Source organism: Herpailurus yagouaroundi, unplaced genomic scaffold (genome assembly GCF_014898765.1).
Source record: "Herpailurus yagouaroundi ecotype Mexico unplaced genomic scaffold, PumYag 255, whole genome shotgun sequence".
NCBI classification, from domain to species: Eukaryota; Metazoa; Chordata; class Mammalia; order Carnivora; family Felidae; genus Herpailurus; species Herpailurus yagouaroundi.
In genome coordinates this window covers 223,250-240,151 of record NW_024412472.1, presented here as the reverse complement: position 1 = coordinate 240,151, position 16,902 = coordinate 223,250, and the positions used below count along the sequence as shown (strand labels likewise).

General features: G+C 47.8%; 1 protein-coding gene and 1 long non-coding RNA gene across 9 annotated transcripts in view; one reads left to right on the top strand and one right to left on the bottom strand.

Annotated features, from left to right (window-relative positions):
* APBB1 (amyloid beta precursor protein binding family B member 1) overlaps positions 1 to 10,007 on the bottom strand; it is a 22,590-nt gene extending 12,583 nt beyond the window's left edge. For 6 of the 8 annotated variants that reach the window (XM_040461436.1, XM_040461438.1, XM_040461439.1 and 3 more), the window contains exons 1-2: positions 9,574 to 9,705; positions 1,877 to 2,611 (exon numbers count right to left, since the gene is read on the bottom strand). In XM_040461436.1, coding sequence (XP_040317370.1) covers positions 1,877 to 2,597 — 721 coding nt within the window. In that variant the 5' untranslated portion in view covers positions 2,598 to 2,611; positions 9,574 to 9,705. Of the gene's footprint in view, positions 1 to 1,876; positions 2,612 to 9,573; positions 9,706 to 9,986 lie in introns of those variants that run through there. The other 2 variants (XM_040461437.1, XM_040461444.1) reach the window with 2 other exon arrangements.
* Positions 9,758 to 16,902, top strand: part of LOC121021213 (uncharacterized) — a 17,738-nt gene continuing 10,593 nt past the window's right edge. Inside the window, exons 1-2 of the long non-coding RNA XR_005786452.1 lie at positions 9,758 to 10,172; positions 10,313 to 10,424. This is a non-coding gene — a long non-coding RNA (uncharacterized LOC121021213). The remainder of the gene's footprint in view (positions 10,173 to 10,312; positions 10,425 to 16,902) is intronic.

Here is a 16,902-nt window from a genome sequence, read left to right as displayed (position 1 = left end):
TAGAAAAGTTGCATGAACTGGCTCCACTGCAACTACATTTCCCCCCACCAACCCTATAAATAACAAGCTAGAGTGGAGTAGCAGCTGCTCCCTTTAAAGGGGACCCAAGCAATGACCATCGAAGGCCACTAACATCACAAAAAGAGAGGCAATCAGACTTTGTCTTTGATAGAAGTACTCAATACCACCTATGAAATGTTCTTGCAAAAGCAAAACACAAAAAACCTCTCAAATCTGAGTCTGATCAAGGCTCTGGAACTCACTCCCAAATCTACAGGAAATCTAGGGGAAGAGAAACCTGTTCAACACTGCCACAGCGAGAGCGTCTGCAAATCCAGACCATGGAAAATCCAGGACAAAAAACACAGTGTCTCCAATTTAAAATGACAGCAACAACAACAACAACAACAACAACCTGCAAGCAAAAATAGAGGACAGACAGAGGAATGAAACAACAATAGACAGATCCAAAAGAAAATTTAAGATACACATCCACCGCTGAAAGGTCTGGGACTCTTTGGTTATTGATTCAAACAATCAAAACTTTTTTAAATAGCTGAGTTGGGGGTCATAATTAAACAACTGGGAAATTATAAACATTAACTGGATATTTGATAATATTAAGGAATTATTGTTAAAATTTTGTGTTCATGACAATAATGTTGTAGATCTTTTTAAGAGTTTTGTTTTTTGGAAATGCATGGGTAAACACTTTTGGGCTTGAGTGTTTGCTTCAAAATAGCCTAGGCTAGGGCCCAGGAGGAGGTGGGGGTATAGATGCACCAAGATTAGTCATGTGTTGATAATTGTTGAAACTGGGTCATGGGTAAATTGGGCTCATTATTCTATTCTCTCGACTTCTGTAGATGTTTGAAAACGTCTGTAACAAGTTTTTTGAAAGGGGATGGTGTACTGCCCTTTGCTCACCTCCATGAACTGCATGTCCCCCTGCAAAGGCTCTACCATTTGGGGCCTGGTATGGTGCCTGCTGCCAGGCACACACAAGAGTCTTTCCTGATCTTTACTTACACCCCAGCCCACAGAAGTCCAGGATAGTAGCTACAGCCCGTTATCTCTGTCCTTTGTTCCTCAGCCCTGTCTGCATCTCTATGTGACATGAGCAAATATGGAGACTCAATTTATTTAAATAGAACACATTTAATGATCAATCTTTGGAGTCCTAATATCTATTTTCTCCCCCCACCCACCCTACAAAGAAGAATATGTTTATTCTTCCTTTACTTCCTAACTTTTAGTCAATATTCCATTCCTGATAGAAAGGATACAAAATGGTACCCTTGCAATGCCCAGAGGGGTCTCTGCACATAATCCCCGACCTCAGTCTTTCCAAATAGACCTCTGTGGGGAGGTGCTGCTGCTGCCTCCAGACCCGGCCTGTTAAAACCTGTTTCAAGCGCACCTGGTTCATCGTGCTGTGTGCATCAGTGGCAGGGTATGCAGGGTCAAGAGCTCAGGTCTAGACTCGGTTCTACAGTGATTCCAGACTGTCTGTGACTTTAGGAAAGCTACTTAACCTCTCCAGGCCTCCTTTTTTTGTCATCTGTAGTACAGGCATCATAACAGTCTCTACCTCACAACATTACTGTGAAGACTAAATATGATAATGCTGAGCACAGGGCAGTACCTGGTAAGTACTCCATAAACACACCTAGTTTACCATCCATCAGGGTTTGCATGACGGGAGGATCTATCAACTTGTGCAAGCACTCTGAATGCAGGAATGGTTTCATTCAGGAAAACCTGGCTGGATATGGTCTGCTGAGGACTGAGGACATGTGCTCTGTGATTCATGCCCAGGCTGGCCCTGGCCTCTATTGCCCTCCCATATTCCCCAAGTTAAGCTCCATTAAGGTACCTGTGTCCTCCGGGGAGCCATAGGAGGGGCTGCCCTGGGATAAGGTAGCCCAGCTTGAGTCCTCATCACTGGCTGCACTGTTCCGCATGCCAAACAGGAGGCTGGCACTCTTGCTGTGCTCTCGGGGACCGTCGGCAAGGGCCTGGGGTCTGGGGGGCATCTCCGCACTCTCCGGGGGCTCGGGCAGCCCTTGGGGAGAAGACAAGTCCTCCTCCTCCTCCTCCTCATCCTCTTCCTCATCATCCTCCTCGGCCTCCCCTGCTGCCTTCTCCTCTCCTTCATCTGGCCCCTGCTCTTGGGTGCTGATGATCAGACCAGATCCTCGGAGCCCTCTGTTGGCTGCATTGTGGGCGGAGAGCTCCAGCTCTGAGTACAGGTGCATCAGGCCTTTGGGGCCCAAGGGTGCCATCTCAGGCTCCTGACTGGCCTCCTCTGCCAGGGTCAAGGTCACGTTGCGGTTCTGGTCACGATGGGCCGTGGCAGCCCGCCGGAGCTGGTTCTGGCCCTCTTTTAGCCACTTGGCGTTGGCAGGGCCTGGCTCAGGCCCACCACCCTCCCCCATGGCACTGCGCAGGTCCTTGGGTCCCACAGCCGTGGCCTGCAACTTGGAGTTGAGCAGCTGGTTGTGGGCAGCGTGCAGGGGCAGGGGTAGGCTCAGGGCGGGGCCTCCGTGGCTGTTGGCATTAATGGCCGACTGGCTCAGTGACGATGGAACAGACATGGCCTTGGCAGATCCTGCGGGGTGGGGAGAGGAGACCATGTTCAGCCTCCAGGTCTGGATAGCAGCACCCTTGCTTCTGCCCAGGGCTGTGCTCTGCACCTCCTCATCTCCCTTACACACAACAGGCCAGCACCCACCACTCCATGTCCTGTGAGCTATTTTCCCATGACAACAACTAGGCCCAACTGCTGTCCCCCTTCACCATCACCTGCTCAACCCTATCTATCTCCACCAAAGGCTGGGGCCAGGCCCCACAGTCCACTCCGGCCCCAAATCCCCAGCCCTGAGCTTTCTGGGACAGTACAGCCAGACCCTGCTCTGCCCTCGCTCCCAACACCAGAGCCTCCACACAATGGCTCTCTGTGCATCCCCACCCCCAGCTTATCCGACCGGTGCTTACTGTGCCAGGGACCCAGCTGGCGTGGGACTGGCTCATGTGTTCTGGACACTGGACACTAACTGCTCCCTTCCTCCTGCCACGTTGCTATCCACAGCCCCCTACTGTGAGCTCCCCAGGCTGTGTTCCCATTGTTGTTAAATCACTGGGCTCAACCAGCCCTGAAGCCCACCCCTACTAGGGGCTGTAAGAATAGGAGAGAATGAGCTGCAGAGCCATCCCTCAAGGGCATGGACCTAGGAAGGAAGGTCACAGAGGAAGGACCTTCAGTTCCAACCCATGGCTCCTTTGGCCAGTTGAAGCTACATTTTGATGACTGTTTCTATAAAGTGTCTCACCATGGGCATTACTCCATCTGCCAGCTCCTATAATGCCCAATGCCTGGATCATTGCAGGGGCTTTTGACCTATACTCTTCAGCCCTTCAGGTCTTGATCCAACTGTCACCTTCTCAGTGGCACTTTCCCTGATACCCTTTTAAAACTGAATCCCGCCACCAATCCCTCTCTCAGCTACACCCAAGCCTTCCCTGGTACCTAGACTGTCAAGCTATTAATCAACATTATTATTATTATTATCTGTTTTATGATTGTCTCCTCATGACTATAATTTCAGTTCCATGGTGGAGGATTTTGTCTTTTTTTTTTTTTCAGAGCTTAACACACTCTTGGCACAGAATAAGAATTCAATAAATATTTGTTGAATGAATGTATAACTGCACCCTCCCATCTCCTAAAGGCCCCAATTTATCATCTCCTCTCCCAGTTTCAGAAAGCACACTTTGGCCATGTTACTGTGTCTCAACAGTGCCCCAACTAAACCCCATCTGCCCTTCAGGTGAGGGGATCTCCTGTTCCACAGTGACAGCACCCACTTCCTATCCCCTTGGACCCCATCTCCTTACAAGCCCTTTGTGGACCACCTTCTCTGCCTACCTATCCTTCCAGCCACATAGCCCAACAATCCCACCATCAAGGCCTCACCCTCCCCTCCGCATCTCCCTGACCTTCCATTGCTCTGCTGCTCTCCTTCACTGACCCCCCCACTATAAAGCACTTACTCCCTGGAGCCTCCCTGCCACCACCTCACAGGTCATTCTCCCTGACCAACTACTACCCAATTCTCTCTCATCCTGGCCCTCTTAGCTCCTACTGTGTCACCCTTCCCCCTCCCTGATACCCTCTCTTGGAGTCCTCTCTTCCTACTTGACCCTTCCCCCCAGCACAGCTCTCCCTCACTTACTGCCCCTCAACACACACCTCTCTCTCTGACTCCTACTGTATGGCTCTTTCTCCCTGATTTCTCACCTGAGAGTTCTCTCTCCCCCTGGCCCCACTGGGGAGTTCTTTCCCCCAGAACCTCTGGCCCCGGGTCTCTCTGCACCTCAGTGCAGCTCTGAGCCCTGAGCCAAGGCTGCTGGTGAGGTGCTTTTGGCTGCCTGAGCAACATTCTGCTGTCTCTCAGGCGCAGTGCGCGGTCCTGAGGCAGGAGCCATAGTCCACCCTTCCATCCTGCCCAGCTCCTCTGCCCCTAGGACAATGCTGTGTATATGTCTGTGGCATAGATGAAAACATGTTGTCTGTGTATCTGCCTCACATGTAACTGCTGGCTGCTTGGTGTGGCTCCACTTGGGCAATAAGCAAACTCACGGTCACTGGTATAAATGAGAAAAATAAATGGCTCTGCCGCTACCTAGAACCACAGTAATCTTCCAAAAATGGAAACCAGATTGTGTCACTCCTCAGTTGGAAAACTTAGATGGCTCACTGCTGCCTTCAGGATAAAGTCTGTGCTCATTAGCAGGACACCAAGAGCCTACCTGAGCCAATCCCTATGACCTCTCAGACCTCCTCCCCCTTTCCTCCTTCTTTCACACCTTACACTCCACCCTCACAAAGTATGGCAGATTCCGGAATTGGTCGTACCCTCACAACTCTGGCTCTTTGTTTATAGTGCTCCCCCAGCTTGGAATCCTACATCCCCATGTGAGAATCTCTGCTCATGTTTCAAAAGTTGGCTCAGCAGTCAAGGCCCCTAAGCAGTGAGCCTTTCTGGTTCAGTCCTCTCTCCTCATGCTCAGGAGACTGTTCCCTCCTCTGTCTCACAACACCCAGTGCCCCAGTGAAGTCTTATTCAACTTCCCATTACCAAGGAGTGTGTGCTGTGCGTCTATGACAGAGTGGGCCCTTGGTGTGGATGGAAGGGAAAGATGGAGGAGACAGATATGGGAAGAAAGGAATTAGGAGGCCCAGAACTAGTGGCAACAGACATTGAGACAGGTTTGTGTGGTCCTGTGGGCTGGGGATGGGCAATAGGAGTGTTAGGTAAGGTGCTGGAGAATGATGAAGGCAGGAATCCCAGAGCAGCAAGGACCGAGATCTAGGGAAAAAGGGAGGGATGGAGTTAGCATAAACCAACATCCTGGCTTGAGTCTGTTCAATAGTCGGATCTCCATGAGTTCCAGGATGTAGAAGACCCCATGACTCTGGCAAACTCAGAGGATGATGGAGATGATGAGCCCTTCTCTGAAGCAGCAGTATATGGTTCCAGGTTTCTAAGAGGTCAGGATGGGACCAATCTCCTTAGCACTTGGAGGTGTGATCTGGGATGGGCACATATACTGTGAGGCTGAGACGGTGAAGAGCCAGCTCGACTCCAGGGCATCCCTGTCCCTCCGGTCACCAGGGCAGAAAGTACTGGGGGAGAAATGAGGCAGCTCTGTTGCCAACAAATACTGAAGCCTGAGCACCTGGTTCAAGACACTGTGTGGTACCATCACCTAACTTTTTGAGGTCAAAGGATGACTAGTATCTTTAAGAAGGGGCACATGCCAGCTTCTCCCATCTCCTTGGGAGTCCCTGATCCCTCTCAAAGGATGGAAAGATCCACATGGATTCTGGCTCAAGGCAAGGAGCTAAAAGAGTGGCCACTAAGCCTGAAGGAGCTGATATCAGACCACAGGGGTAGGGGTGAGTCCTATTCAAGGTCAAGAGTCCTCTAGCCTGCCAGCTTACTATTTGTGAGGCACTGTAGTAGGCATGGGGAAGAGTGATGAATTATAAAGAAATGGTTTCTCCCCAGTGATGTACACAATCTAGCAGTGTAGTGCCAGTGTCTAGAACAGTCCCTGGCACCAATAAGCATTCCCTATTTGTTGAATAAATGATGGCGTATTGTGATGGGGGAGGAACAGGGCACTACAGGAGTCTGAGGCTTATTCCAGTCTAGACATCGGCAAAGACCAACTTGGTGAAGGGACTTTTTTTTTTTTTTTAAGTAAACTTCACACCCAGCATGGAACCCAATGCAGGGCTTGAACTCGACCCTGAAATCAAGACCTGAGCTGAGATCAAGAGTCAAATGCTTAACTGACTTAGCCACCCAGGCGCCCCAAGGAAGGGACCTTTAAGTTGAGACAAAAACACAACTCTCCTTGGACCACCCCCTGTACCACCCCTCCCTGCCAGCGGAAGACCTCCCACTCCTCCTTCACAGAGGAAATGGAAGCCAGCAGTTGGAGAATGTCCAGAAACACAAATTTGCTGACTTCAGCACCTACCCCTTTCTCCTTCTTCCTAAGACCAACTGCTTCATCTGTTACTTGGCTCCTTCCTTTCATGCCTTTCCAGGAATTTTCTACCACTGTTTATCCATTTTTTCTTCTATATAATCAACCTCTCCTTCTCAATGGGATCCACTATCTCCCAACTTTAAAACAGAATGTTTCTTGACAGATGCTCCTCCAGCACCACTAGCTGCTCTCTCTCCCCAGCTTAAGCAAACTTCTTGAAAGAGCTGTCTTTACTCACTGTTGCCATTTCCTCACCTTACACTCACTGCTCAGCCGTCTCCAACCCTGCCTGCATTCCCAGCACACCTTGGTAACACCTGCCAAGGTCAACAGGACCCTGTGTCATCTAATCCAACCCACACAACCTCTTGGTTGTACTCTCAACACCACTCAACACCCTGCCCCTCATCCAACCTTCATCCATGGCTCTCCTCCATGGCTTCCCCACACTACATCTCCTGGTTTTCTTCCTACACTCTAGTTCCTGTCCTGTGGCTCCTTAGCCCCCTATGCTGGCTCATCTTCCTTTACCAACTGTCACACACTAGGGTTTCTCATGGCTTGTTCTTATGCCCTTTACTCTTTCTCACCAAATATTCAATGTATTTATTCATGCCCATAGCTTCAGATGCCACCTATACACTGCTCATTTCCAAATTTACATCTCCATTTCAGATCCTTCATCTGAGCTCCACAACATGTACATTCAACTTCCTACTCAACATCTCCATCTGATGTCTCAAAGGCCTCTCAGACAAACATGCCTGCTTAAGCTTCTCTCTCCCACACCTTAACTAGTCTTCCTTTAGGATCCTGGCTCATGGAGTGATATAACCACCCTTCCGGTTGTGCAGCAGGGGTACCATCCTTGACACTAACTTCTCCCTCACTCCCCACATTCCATTCATCCCCAGATACTGATAATTTTCTCTCTGAGGAAAATTTCTGGATTTCATCTACTCTCCACATCCACTACCATCACAATCTGTACCAAGGACAAAGACCTTAAGATCATAATTATTAACAAGACCTAAATTGTCCTGCTCAGTGTGGCCTCTGCCTTCCTCTCCAGTATCAGCACTCTGCTCTCCAGAGTCACTGGCCTTCTTTTGATTCCTCGAAGACATGATGCTCTCTCCTTTCACAAGGTGTTTGCATGTGATTTTTCCTTGCTGCCTGGAACCTCCTTCTGCTAACCCTCACTCAGCCTAACTAACTGATACTCATCCTTTACATCTTAGTTCAAATGTCATGTTCTCAGAGAAGCCTTCCTTGGCCCTCTCTCTATCTCCCAGACCAGTTTAGCTTGTGCTTTTATGTATTCTCAAGGCACCATCCACCTTTCCTTCACAGTATTTATTACACTTGTGATTTTACTCTTCTCTGATTCCCTCCTGGATTATCAGCTCTGTGGGGACAAGATCCCAGTCTATTTTGCTCATAATTATATCTTCAGTGCCTAACACAGTACCAGATATATAAAATGTGCTCAAAGTATATTTGTTGAATGAATAACTGATCAGATAGATGCCATTTTAAAGGATCACACTGTGTTCAGAGTATTTAAGGGGAGGTAGGCAAGAGGGTATGCTATTAGAGCAATGAAGGGAAAAAAAGAGTTTTGGCCTAGATTAAATTCAGTATCAGTGAGAACAGAGTGAAATGAATGGAAAATATCTGAAAATTAGGTAGTGGATGTGACAGAATTTGGTGACATTAGATACAGAGGGTGACGGATACAGAGGGTGAGAGAGGTTAATCTAGAATGTTGCCCAGTATTCCAGCTTGGATAACTGACTGGAAAGTAGCCATTTCTGAAAGCTGAAGGGAGAACAGGTTTGGAAGAAGGGTAGAGAGGGAACACAGGGAAGATAATTCAGCTTCGGATCTGTAGGTCTGGAATTTCTGTTGAACTTCAATGAGGATGTCATGATGGCAGCTGGATCTGGAGTTCAGAAAAGAGGTCTGGGCCAGATATAAACATCTGAGAATCATCAGAATATACATATGAAATGTGAAGGCTTGGTAGTGAATAAAATACCCAAGGAGAAAGTACATAATGAGAGAAGATAGCTCAAGACAGAACTAAAAGCTTTACCAACATCTAAAGGGGAGGGGGGGGGGGCCGCGGGAGGAGGTAACAAATGAGACCACGAAGGAGCAGACAATGCTGGACAAGAGAAAAAAGCTTCCAGGACAGTTACCACACACCACTGAATACTACTGAAAGGTAAAGGGGGATAACAGAAAAGTGTCCTTCGGAGTTGGCCACCTGGAGGTCTCCGGTGACCTTGGATCCAGCAGTTTCAGTGGGTGTCCGCGACAGAGACCAAATGAAGAGGTTTTAAGAATGAATGGAAGTGAGGAAATGAAGACAGCAAGTGTAGGCAAGGTTTCGGCTTTGAAAGAGTAGAGAGAGCTGGGACTAGTCTCGAGGGGCTGGGAATGCAAGAAATGCACAGGCAGTTGCAAAATACGTTCCGAATAACCTCCGAATTGGCGGTGGGAAAGCTGCCCTGGACGAGAGCTTCAGCGAGTGCTAGGCCTCCTCGCCGAGCTGGGGACACAGCCGGCCGGCCCCAAGGCACACCCCTTAGTCGCCGAGGGCAACAGAATGCGGCTTGACAGATTCCAGGCCTGGGACCCTGGAGAAATCCGCCAGGGTTCTGTCCACCTCACCCCACGTCCCATTCCCAGCCCTTGACCTCCCCTCCCCCAACCCCCATCCCCCACCTGCTCTCGTTTCGGGTCCCCCATACTCGCCCCTCTCCAGCCCGGAGGGGCACCAGGTAAAGGTCGGGGAGGGGGCATTGTGAGGACCGAGGTGGAGCCTACAAGGGGGAGAAAGGGGGATGGTCGGAATGTGCGCGGCGGGAGGACCGCCCGCAAGGATGGGGCCTGGCCGGGGGAGACCCAGGCCGCGTGGGGAAGGGGCTGCGGGGTCCGCCGGCCGCTGGGGAGGTCGGGATCCGGCCTCCGGGGCTGGGACCGGGCAGGGGCAGCTCCTACCTGCGCGGGGAGGCCCCAGGCCCAGGTGGCGGAGGTGGCTCAGGCTGCGGGGCTCCGGCTCCGCGGCGGCTTCTCCATCACAACATCCCCCGCCCTGGAGCGCGCGGGCCGCGGGGCCGCGCCCCGAGCGGCGGAGGCGCGCGCGGGGCGGGGGGGGTGGGTTGGACGGAGGGGCGCCATCTTGGGCCGCGCGCGGCAACGGGCGCGCGAGCCCGTCGCGGGCGACACTTGCCGCAGCTTAGCCGAGGGCCGCACCCTGCGGGACGCTCGGATCTCAGGGCGCCCCGCGGCCCAGCCGCCCTGGTCAGCCGCCAGCCCTGCGCCCGGGTCCCCGGGTCCCAGAGCTCTGCCCCTGCCTCCACAGACCTCTGTCTAGCCCGGCACCGCCCTCTGTGGCGAGGCGCCGGACTCACCGAGCGCGCCCCGCAGGCCCCAGGGCCCGCACTCCCGCGCGCGCCGCACCGACGAGGCTGGAGCGGGAGCGGCTGTGGCGGTGGCCGGGCCGCGGCGGCGCGGGGAGGGGCCCCGAGGAGACAGCCTGCTCCACTCTTGCGGCAACAGTCCCTGACGTCCTGGTGGAGAGGCAATGAGGACACAGGGTTGGTAACAATAATAATAATAATAATAGATCGTATTTATTGATCGCTTACACTGTGCCAGGCTCTGTGTTTAAACCTTTTACAGGCATGCATCCTCACACCAGCCCTGTGAGGTCGCCACTATTATCCTTATTTTTCAGAGACAGATGCTGAGATTAAGAAAGGTAAAGCGACTTGCCTGCAGTCACAAGTAAGTGGTGAAATCAGACTGAAACCCAGATGTCTCTTAACACTCTACCCCTGCTGCTGAAGGTAAAGCTGCTACACCCAAGGGCTTTAGAATGTCTGGAATAAATCACTCCCTGGTAGAAATTCATGAGAGGGAAGGAAAAAGGGAGAATGTGGGTGAAAAGAGGGAAGGAAGGTACGGAGGGGCTCCATGCTGCACAGACTACTCATTGGATGGTGGGATAGTTCTCAGCGGCCAGGAGGCCATCAAGGATATGAGGGGGAATGTTACCATCCAGAAATCTTCGCCTGGTTCATTCTTCTAAGGCAGAGGTTTCAATTTATTGGAAATGCTAACCATTGAACAACTGACTGGAGAAGCCCTCAAGGTACTTCAAACTAAAGATGTCCAAATCTAAATTCATTACCTCATCCTTTTATTGGCCTTCTAAGAAGTTTCACTGTGGTGAAAAAGAACTCTCCCCAACACACGCATACACAGACACACACATACACAGTAGCCTGGATACAGTTCTGCTTCGCCCTTCCCAGTGAATGGCACCACCATCTACTTGATTGTCCAAGCCAGAAGCCTCAAGATCATCCTTGACTACACTTTCACTTGACTTGAGGTGAATATGAATGTTTTAAATTTGTTTACTATGGAAAATTTCAAATATATACAAAAGGAGACTTAACAGTATAACGAACCCTCATATACCCATCATTCAGTTTCAATAATTATTAATTCCTGGCCAAGAGTTTATTATGATTTGACAAACATTTATGATATATGAACCATGTACCAGGTCCCAACCTACAACCTAAGGATCCAAAGATGAATCAGATTTTACTGTAACCCAATCTGAAGATATAATATCTGACCTTGGTTCTTGAAAGATGAGTAAGAATTATCCAAGAGAGGAAGGGTGTCCTCCTCATTCATTCATTCTTTCTTTCAACAAGTAATTGTGAGGCACTGTCCTTGGTGCTAGGAACATGTAAAGAAACAAGAATACATGGCATTGTCCCCACATTCATAAAGCTTGAATAACAGGGGAAAGAGACATTAACATGTGGTTAGAAATGTCATGACTATCTTGAAGGAGATGGACAGGATGCTAGGAGCAGACTAAATTTGGCCTGAGAGGTTTGGGAAGGCTTTTATAAGGCAGTGGCACTTATGAGAGGCGAAGGGGTAAAGGAGATGGAGGTCATCCAGAAGAAGAGGAAATCACTCCAAGGCCAAGGAGAAGTACAAGAAGGCCAATATGGATGTGAGAATGGAGAAGTATTCTCATCTTATTAGATGAGCTAGAAAGGTGGATAGGTACCAAATCAAAAAGGGCCTTGTATGTTAGGCTAAGCATTCTGGACATTATTTTAAGGGGAATAAATAATCATCCGAGGGTTTGAGGCAGGGGAGTAGAATGTTCCCCCTTGTATTTTAGAAGATCACTTCAGCTGCTAAGTGGAGAATAGATAGGAGGAGGGCAAAATTGGCAGTGTGGGGACCAGTTAGGAGGCAATTGATGTAGTCTAGGTAGCAAATAATTATAGTGGTGGGAGTAGGGATGTCGAAAGTTGCATAGGTTTAACAAAAATTCAGTAGGTAGAATTCACAAAAATAGTGATCATTTGATTGATTGGCTATGGAAGTATGAATAAAGAGATGACTTCTGGATTTCTGCTGGAGCAAATGAAAAAATCCAGAAATATCACCCATTTACAAATCAGAATACTTGTCTTCCCAATCCCATTGAGTAGGATGACTGCAGTATTCAGGGAAATCTCTTCAGATAACCAGAGGCACACAGTACAGGGTGGGGAAGGTGGGGAAAGGAGTCTAATTACCTAAGATGTAAAAAGGGAAATTGTACAGTTCACACATAGTGCAGTTTGACCTACACACAGTCTTCTTGAATCCCTGATCCCTTCGTGAGTCTGCAAAGCTTCCTGAATAATGGGGAGTCAAACTGTGTCCTTCACCCATCCTTTCTCTATTGTATCTCTTCTCCATTTCTAATGCTCTCCATGGCCTCAGAGCAATCAATAGCCTATGAACTGCCTCAGATGCTCAGTGTGTGGTTCTGACCAATGTAGGTCCCTCTGAGGCAGCAATCTTTTAAAGTTATTACTTTGAAACTATTAGGAAAAAACTTTATTTAGAAGCAAGTCTATCCAGGGGCACCTGGATGGCTCAGTTGGTTAAGCACTCAACTCTTGGTTTCAGCTTAGGTGACGATCTCACAGTTTGTGAGTTTGAATCCTGCATCGGGCTCCACACGAACAGCGCAGAGCGTGCTTGGGATTTTCTCTCCCTCTTTCTCTGCCCCTTCCCTGCTTACACACACACACCTCTCTCCCTCCCTCTCTCTCTCTCTCTCTCTCTCAAAATTAATAAATAAATAAACTTAAAAAAAAAAAAGCAAATCTATCCAAAGTCACATACCAAGAATACTGGCTTTACGCTTTTTTGATTAATAAACCAGCCATTTAACATTACCAGGCAGTTGGCACCTGTGTCACCTATATGGAAGAATAGATCCTTCATCTCTATTAGCAGCAAAGACACTTAATGATGCAAAGGCAGCCGTTTATACCACTGTATATAAGTATTGCTTTGATATTGCAATTTTTCTTGTAGTTTATTCAATAAACCCTCTTCTGGGTGGTTGTTATGATTTGAAAAATCTATAAGGAGTAAAATATTTCCAAATATTATATGGAGTGGCATTCATAAGTCAATGCTAGGCCTAGCAAGGACTTGCTTAATGCCCTTCTTGAACAGAACTATTTTAGTATATTCCTGGGAAGAGGATATAGGGTGAGAAGAGAAAAGGACTGAGGTGAAGTCTAGGAGTACCACCAGCATTTGGGGAGCCAGCAGAGGAAAAGAAAGCTAAGAAGAAAACTGAGAAGACACAGTAAGAGAACAATCAGCAAAGAGTAATGTCATGGAAGAAATCCAAGGGAGGAAAGACTTTCAAGGAGGAAGAAGTGGTCAACAGCATTGAATGCAGCAAAGATTTCCAATAAAAAAGTATCCTTTGAATTTGGCAACATTGAAGGCCTGGATCCTCATGATATGATCTGTGTCAGCAGAAAATGAGGGCAGAAGCCACAATGCAAGAACATTGAACAAATGAAAATAAGGAAGTAGAATAAGTGCAGACCCCCCCCCCCCCCTTTTGAGAAATTTGGAAGAAGGAATAGACAGGTGAAAAGTGATATGTGAAGTTAAAGATTCTGGTTTTGTCTTTTTAAGATGGTAGAGACTTGAACATGGGTATAAATTACAAAAAGATACCAGTGGAGAAGATGAATTTGAAAATAAAAAAGATGATGAGGGGCACCTGGGTGGCTCAGTCATTTAAGCATCCTACTTTTGCTCAGGTCATGATCTCACAGTTGGTGAGTTTGAGCCCCTGATCAGGCTCTGCGCTGACAGAGCCTGTTTGGGATTCTCTCTCTCTCCCTCTCTCTCTGTCCCTCCCCAACTTTCTCTCTCTCTCTCTCTCTCTCTCTCTCTCTCTCTCTCTCTCTCTCAAAGTAAACTTTACAAAAAAGGAAAGAAAAAGATGATGAGAGATGGAGGGAGATCCTGGAGGCAATAAGAGGAGGTAAGATCAAGAGTTCATGGAGAAGAATTAGACACCTTAACTTTATGGGCTGAATGGATAGAAATGAAGACAAGGGTATAGGTAGGGTAATTAATAAAGTGGAGCAGGCAAGAGGTTGAGGGATTTTGCACCTGGTGATATCAATATTGTCAAAATCTTTATCTGAGGAAGCAATACGTTTGGATGAGAACAAGAAAAACCTTATAAGGTGAGTATTACCCTGTCGTGAACATGTTGTTGCCATTGTTGTTATCTGCACAGCACCCACCCCCTTCTTATTGGTAACAGCACATCAGTTTTCTCTGAAGATCCATCCCCACCCCACTCTTTGTGGTTCAGACGGGAATCATCTCAGTCCCATATCCATGTCAGTGCTGGATCTCTAACCTAGAGTCAGGTCAAAGTGATCAATTCAGAAATGGGTACATGATGGAATATGAGCAGTTTCCTGCAACTGTTGGGCAAGAGGTGTGCATAGAAGGCAAACCTGGTAGACATCTTGCCACAGGGAAGGATGAGCCTGCCTGAGAACAAAGCCAACTCAAGGCAGAGCTAAGGGGTGGAGTGAGACAGATGCCTGACAACATCAATTTAATACTTATATTTACCTCTGCCTAAAGTCCCATAAGTCAGTAAATTTCCTTTGTGCTTAATTAATACTAATTTGAGTTAGGTTTTATCACCCAACTCATATATGATGAATATATGTGGCAGATGTTGCCTATTGGTACTCATCCCCACACCCACTCTTCTGTAGCCTCCCCTGTACTAACCGGGCTGGAAATCTGAAAGCCACATTTCTCAGATGCCTTTGTAGCATGAGAAGAGTAGGGGGAAGGGAGAGGTGCCTCTGGCAACATCAGCAGCAGTGGTTCCTGCCCAGCAAAAGCAGAGGTGATTCCAGTAGCATCAGCAGTGCAAACTCCAGGCGCATCAGCAGCTAGTGCAGATTTGTAGGCTCCAGCTCCTTGATCCACTCAAGTAGATGTGTACATTCCAGCTCCTTGGTTCTTGGGCAATAACTTTTCTCCCTTTTCCCCCTCTAAACCAAGGTGAATGGTAGTTTCCTGGTCTCTGAATAACTCTGTTTTCCTTTTTATGCTTCTGCAGATCTCCATTATGTTGTTGTTGTTGTTGTTGTTGTTGTTGTTGTTGTTGTTGTTGTTAAGTAAGCTCAGCACCCGATGTGGGGCTTCAACTCATGACCCTAAGGTCAAGAGTCACATGTTCTACTGACCAAGCCAGCCAGCTGCCCCCCTCCCTTACAACTTTGTAACAGATTCTTTGCTTTAAATCCTCCTCTACTTGTTATATCTGGAGTGATTTCTGTATTTTTATTGAACAGCCATCAATACAATATGCATTCCTTTTTTGCATACACACATGCATGTACACACACATACACCACTCACAAAACTCAGAGAGGCTAAATTTCTCAAATATACAGAGTTAGTAAGTGGCCTAGCTAGGATTGGAATTCAGACATGACTGATTCTAAAGTTCTCACTCTTTTTCTGACCTAACATTGGTTTTGTATTTCTTTTCTTTTTATTTTCTTTTTTTATAGCTAGATTAAGTAGAAATTAGAGGGAACAGAGAAATAAAAGTATTGTTAAGTAAGTTGTTCAGGTGATCAATCTTAATGTTCACCTAGGGTAAGGAAAGAATGGCTTTGAGGGCATGGAGGACTGGGAGATAATTAAGGGATCAAACATCTCTATAAAATCAAGGAGGTGGAGAAGGAGAATGTAGTTGTGCAGGAGGCAGAAACATAAGGATAAGAGGTTGTGGTCACAAGTGGGATGGTGGAACTTAAGGCATTTTTTTCACAGGAAGAGCAATTGTGAATAATGAGTAGGGTCAGAGTTTGGTCATACTAATTGGATGGCTTCACCAACTGAGAGGACATAGCAGAAGGTTGGTAGATGATGGCCATAAGAATGGTATGGGGGCACAAGGGTGGTGCAGTTGGTTAGTCATCCGACTTCGGCTCAGGTCATGATCTTACAGTTCGTGGGTTAGAGCCCCACATCAGGCTCTGTGCTGACAGCTCAGAGCCTGGAGTCTGCTTGAGAGTCTGTCTCCCTCGCTCTCTGCCCCTCCCCAACTCACGGTCTCTCTCTCTCTCTCTCTCTCTCTCTCTCAAAAATAAATAAACATTAAAAAAAAAAAGAGAATGGTATGGCTTGGGAAAGCTGGGTGGTTCAGTCAGTTGAGCGTCGGATTCTTGGTTTTGGCTCAGGGCATGATCTTGTGGTTCAAGGGATCAAGCCCCATGTCAGGCTCCAAGCTGATGGTGCAGAGCCTGCTTAGGATTCTCCCTCTCTCTCTGCCCCTCCCCTGCTCACTCTCTATCTTTCTTTCTCAATATAAATAAACAAACATAAAAAGAAAAAAAAAAGAGAGGTATTGCTCACTTGCATGATGTCAAAGAAGGAATTTAGGAATTTAACCTGCATAGAAAGAGGAAGAGGGATACCTGGGTGGCTCAGTCGGTTAAGTGTCTGACTTTGGCTCAGGTCATGATCTTACAGTTCATGAGTTCGAGCCCCACATTGGGCTCTGTGCTAACAGCTCAGAGCCTGGAGCCTGCTTTGGATTCTGTGTCTCCCTCTGTCTGCCCCTCCCCCTCCTCTCTCTGTCTCTCTCCCTCTCTCTCTCTCAAAATAAATAAATATTAAACAAGAAAGAAAGAGAGAAAGAAAAGGGAGGGAGGGAGGGAGAGAGAGAGAGAGAGAAAGAAAGAAAGAAAGAAAGAAAGAAAGGCAGAAAGAAAGAAAGAAAGAAAGAGGGAGGAAGGAAGGAAGGAAGGAAGGAAGGAAGGAAGGAAGAAAGAAAGAAAGGCAGGAAGAAAGAAGAGAGAGAGAGAAAGAAAGGAAGGAAGGAAGGAAGAAAGAAAGAAAGAAAGAAAGAAAGAAAGAAAGAAAGAAAGAAAGAAA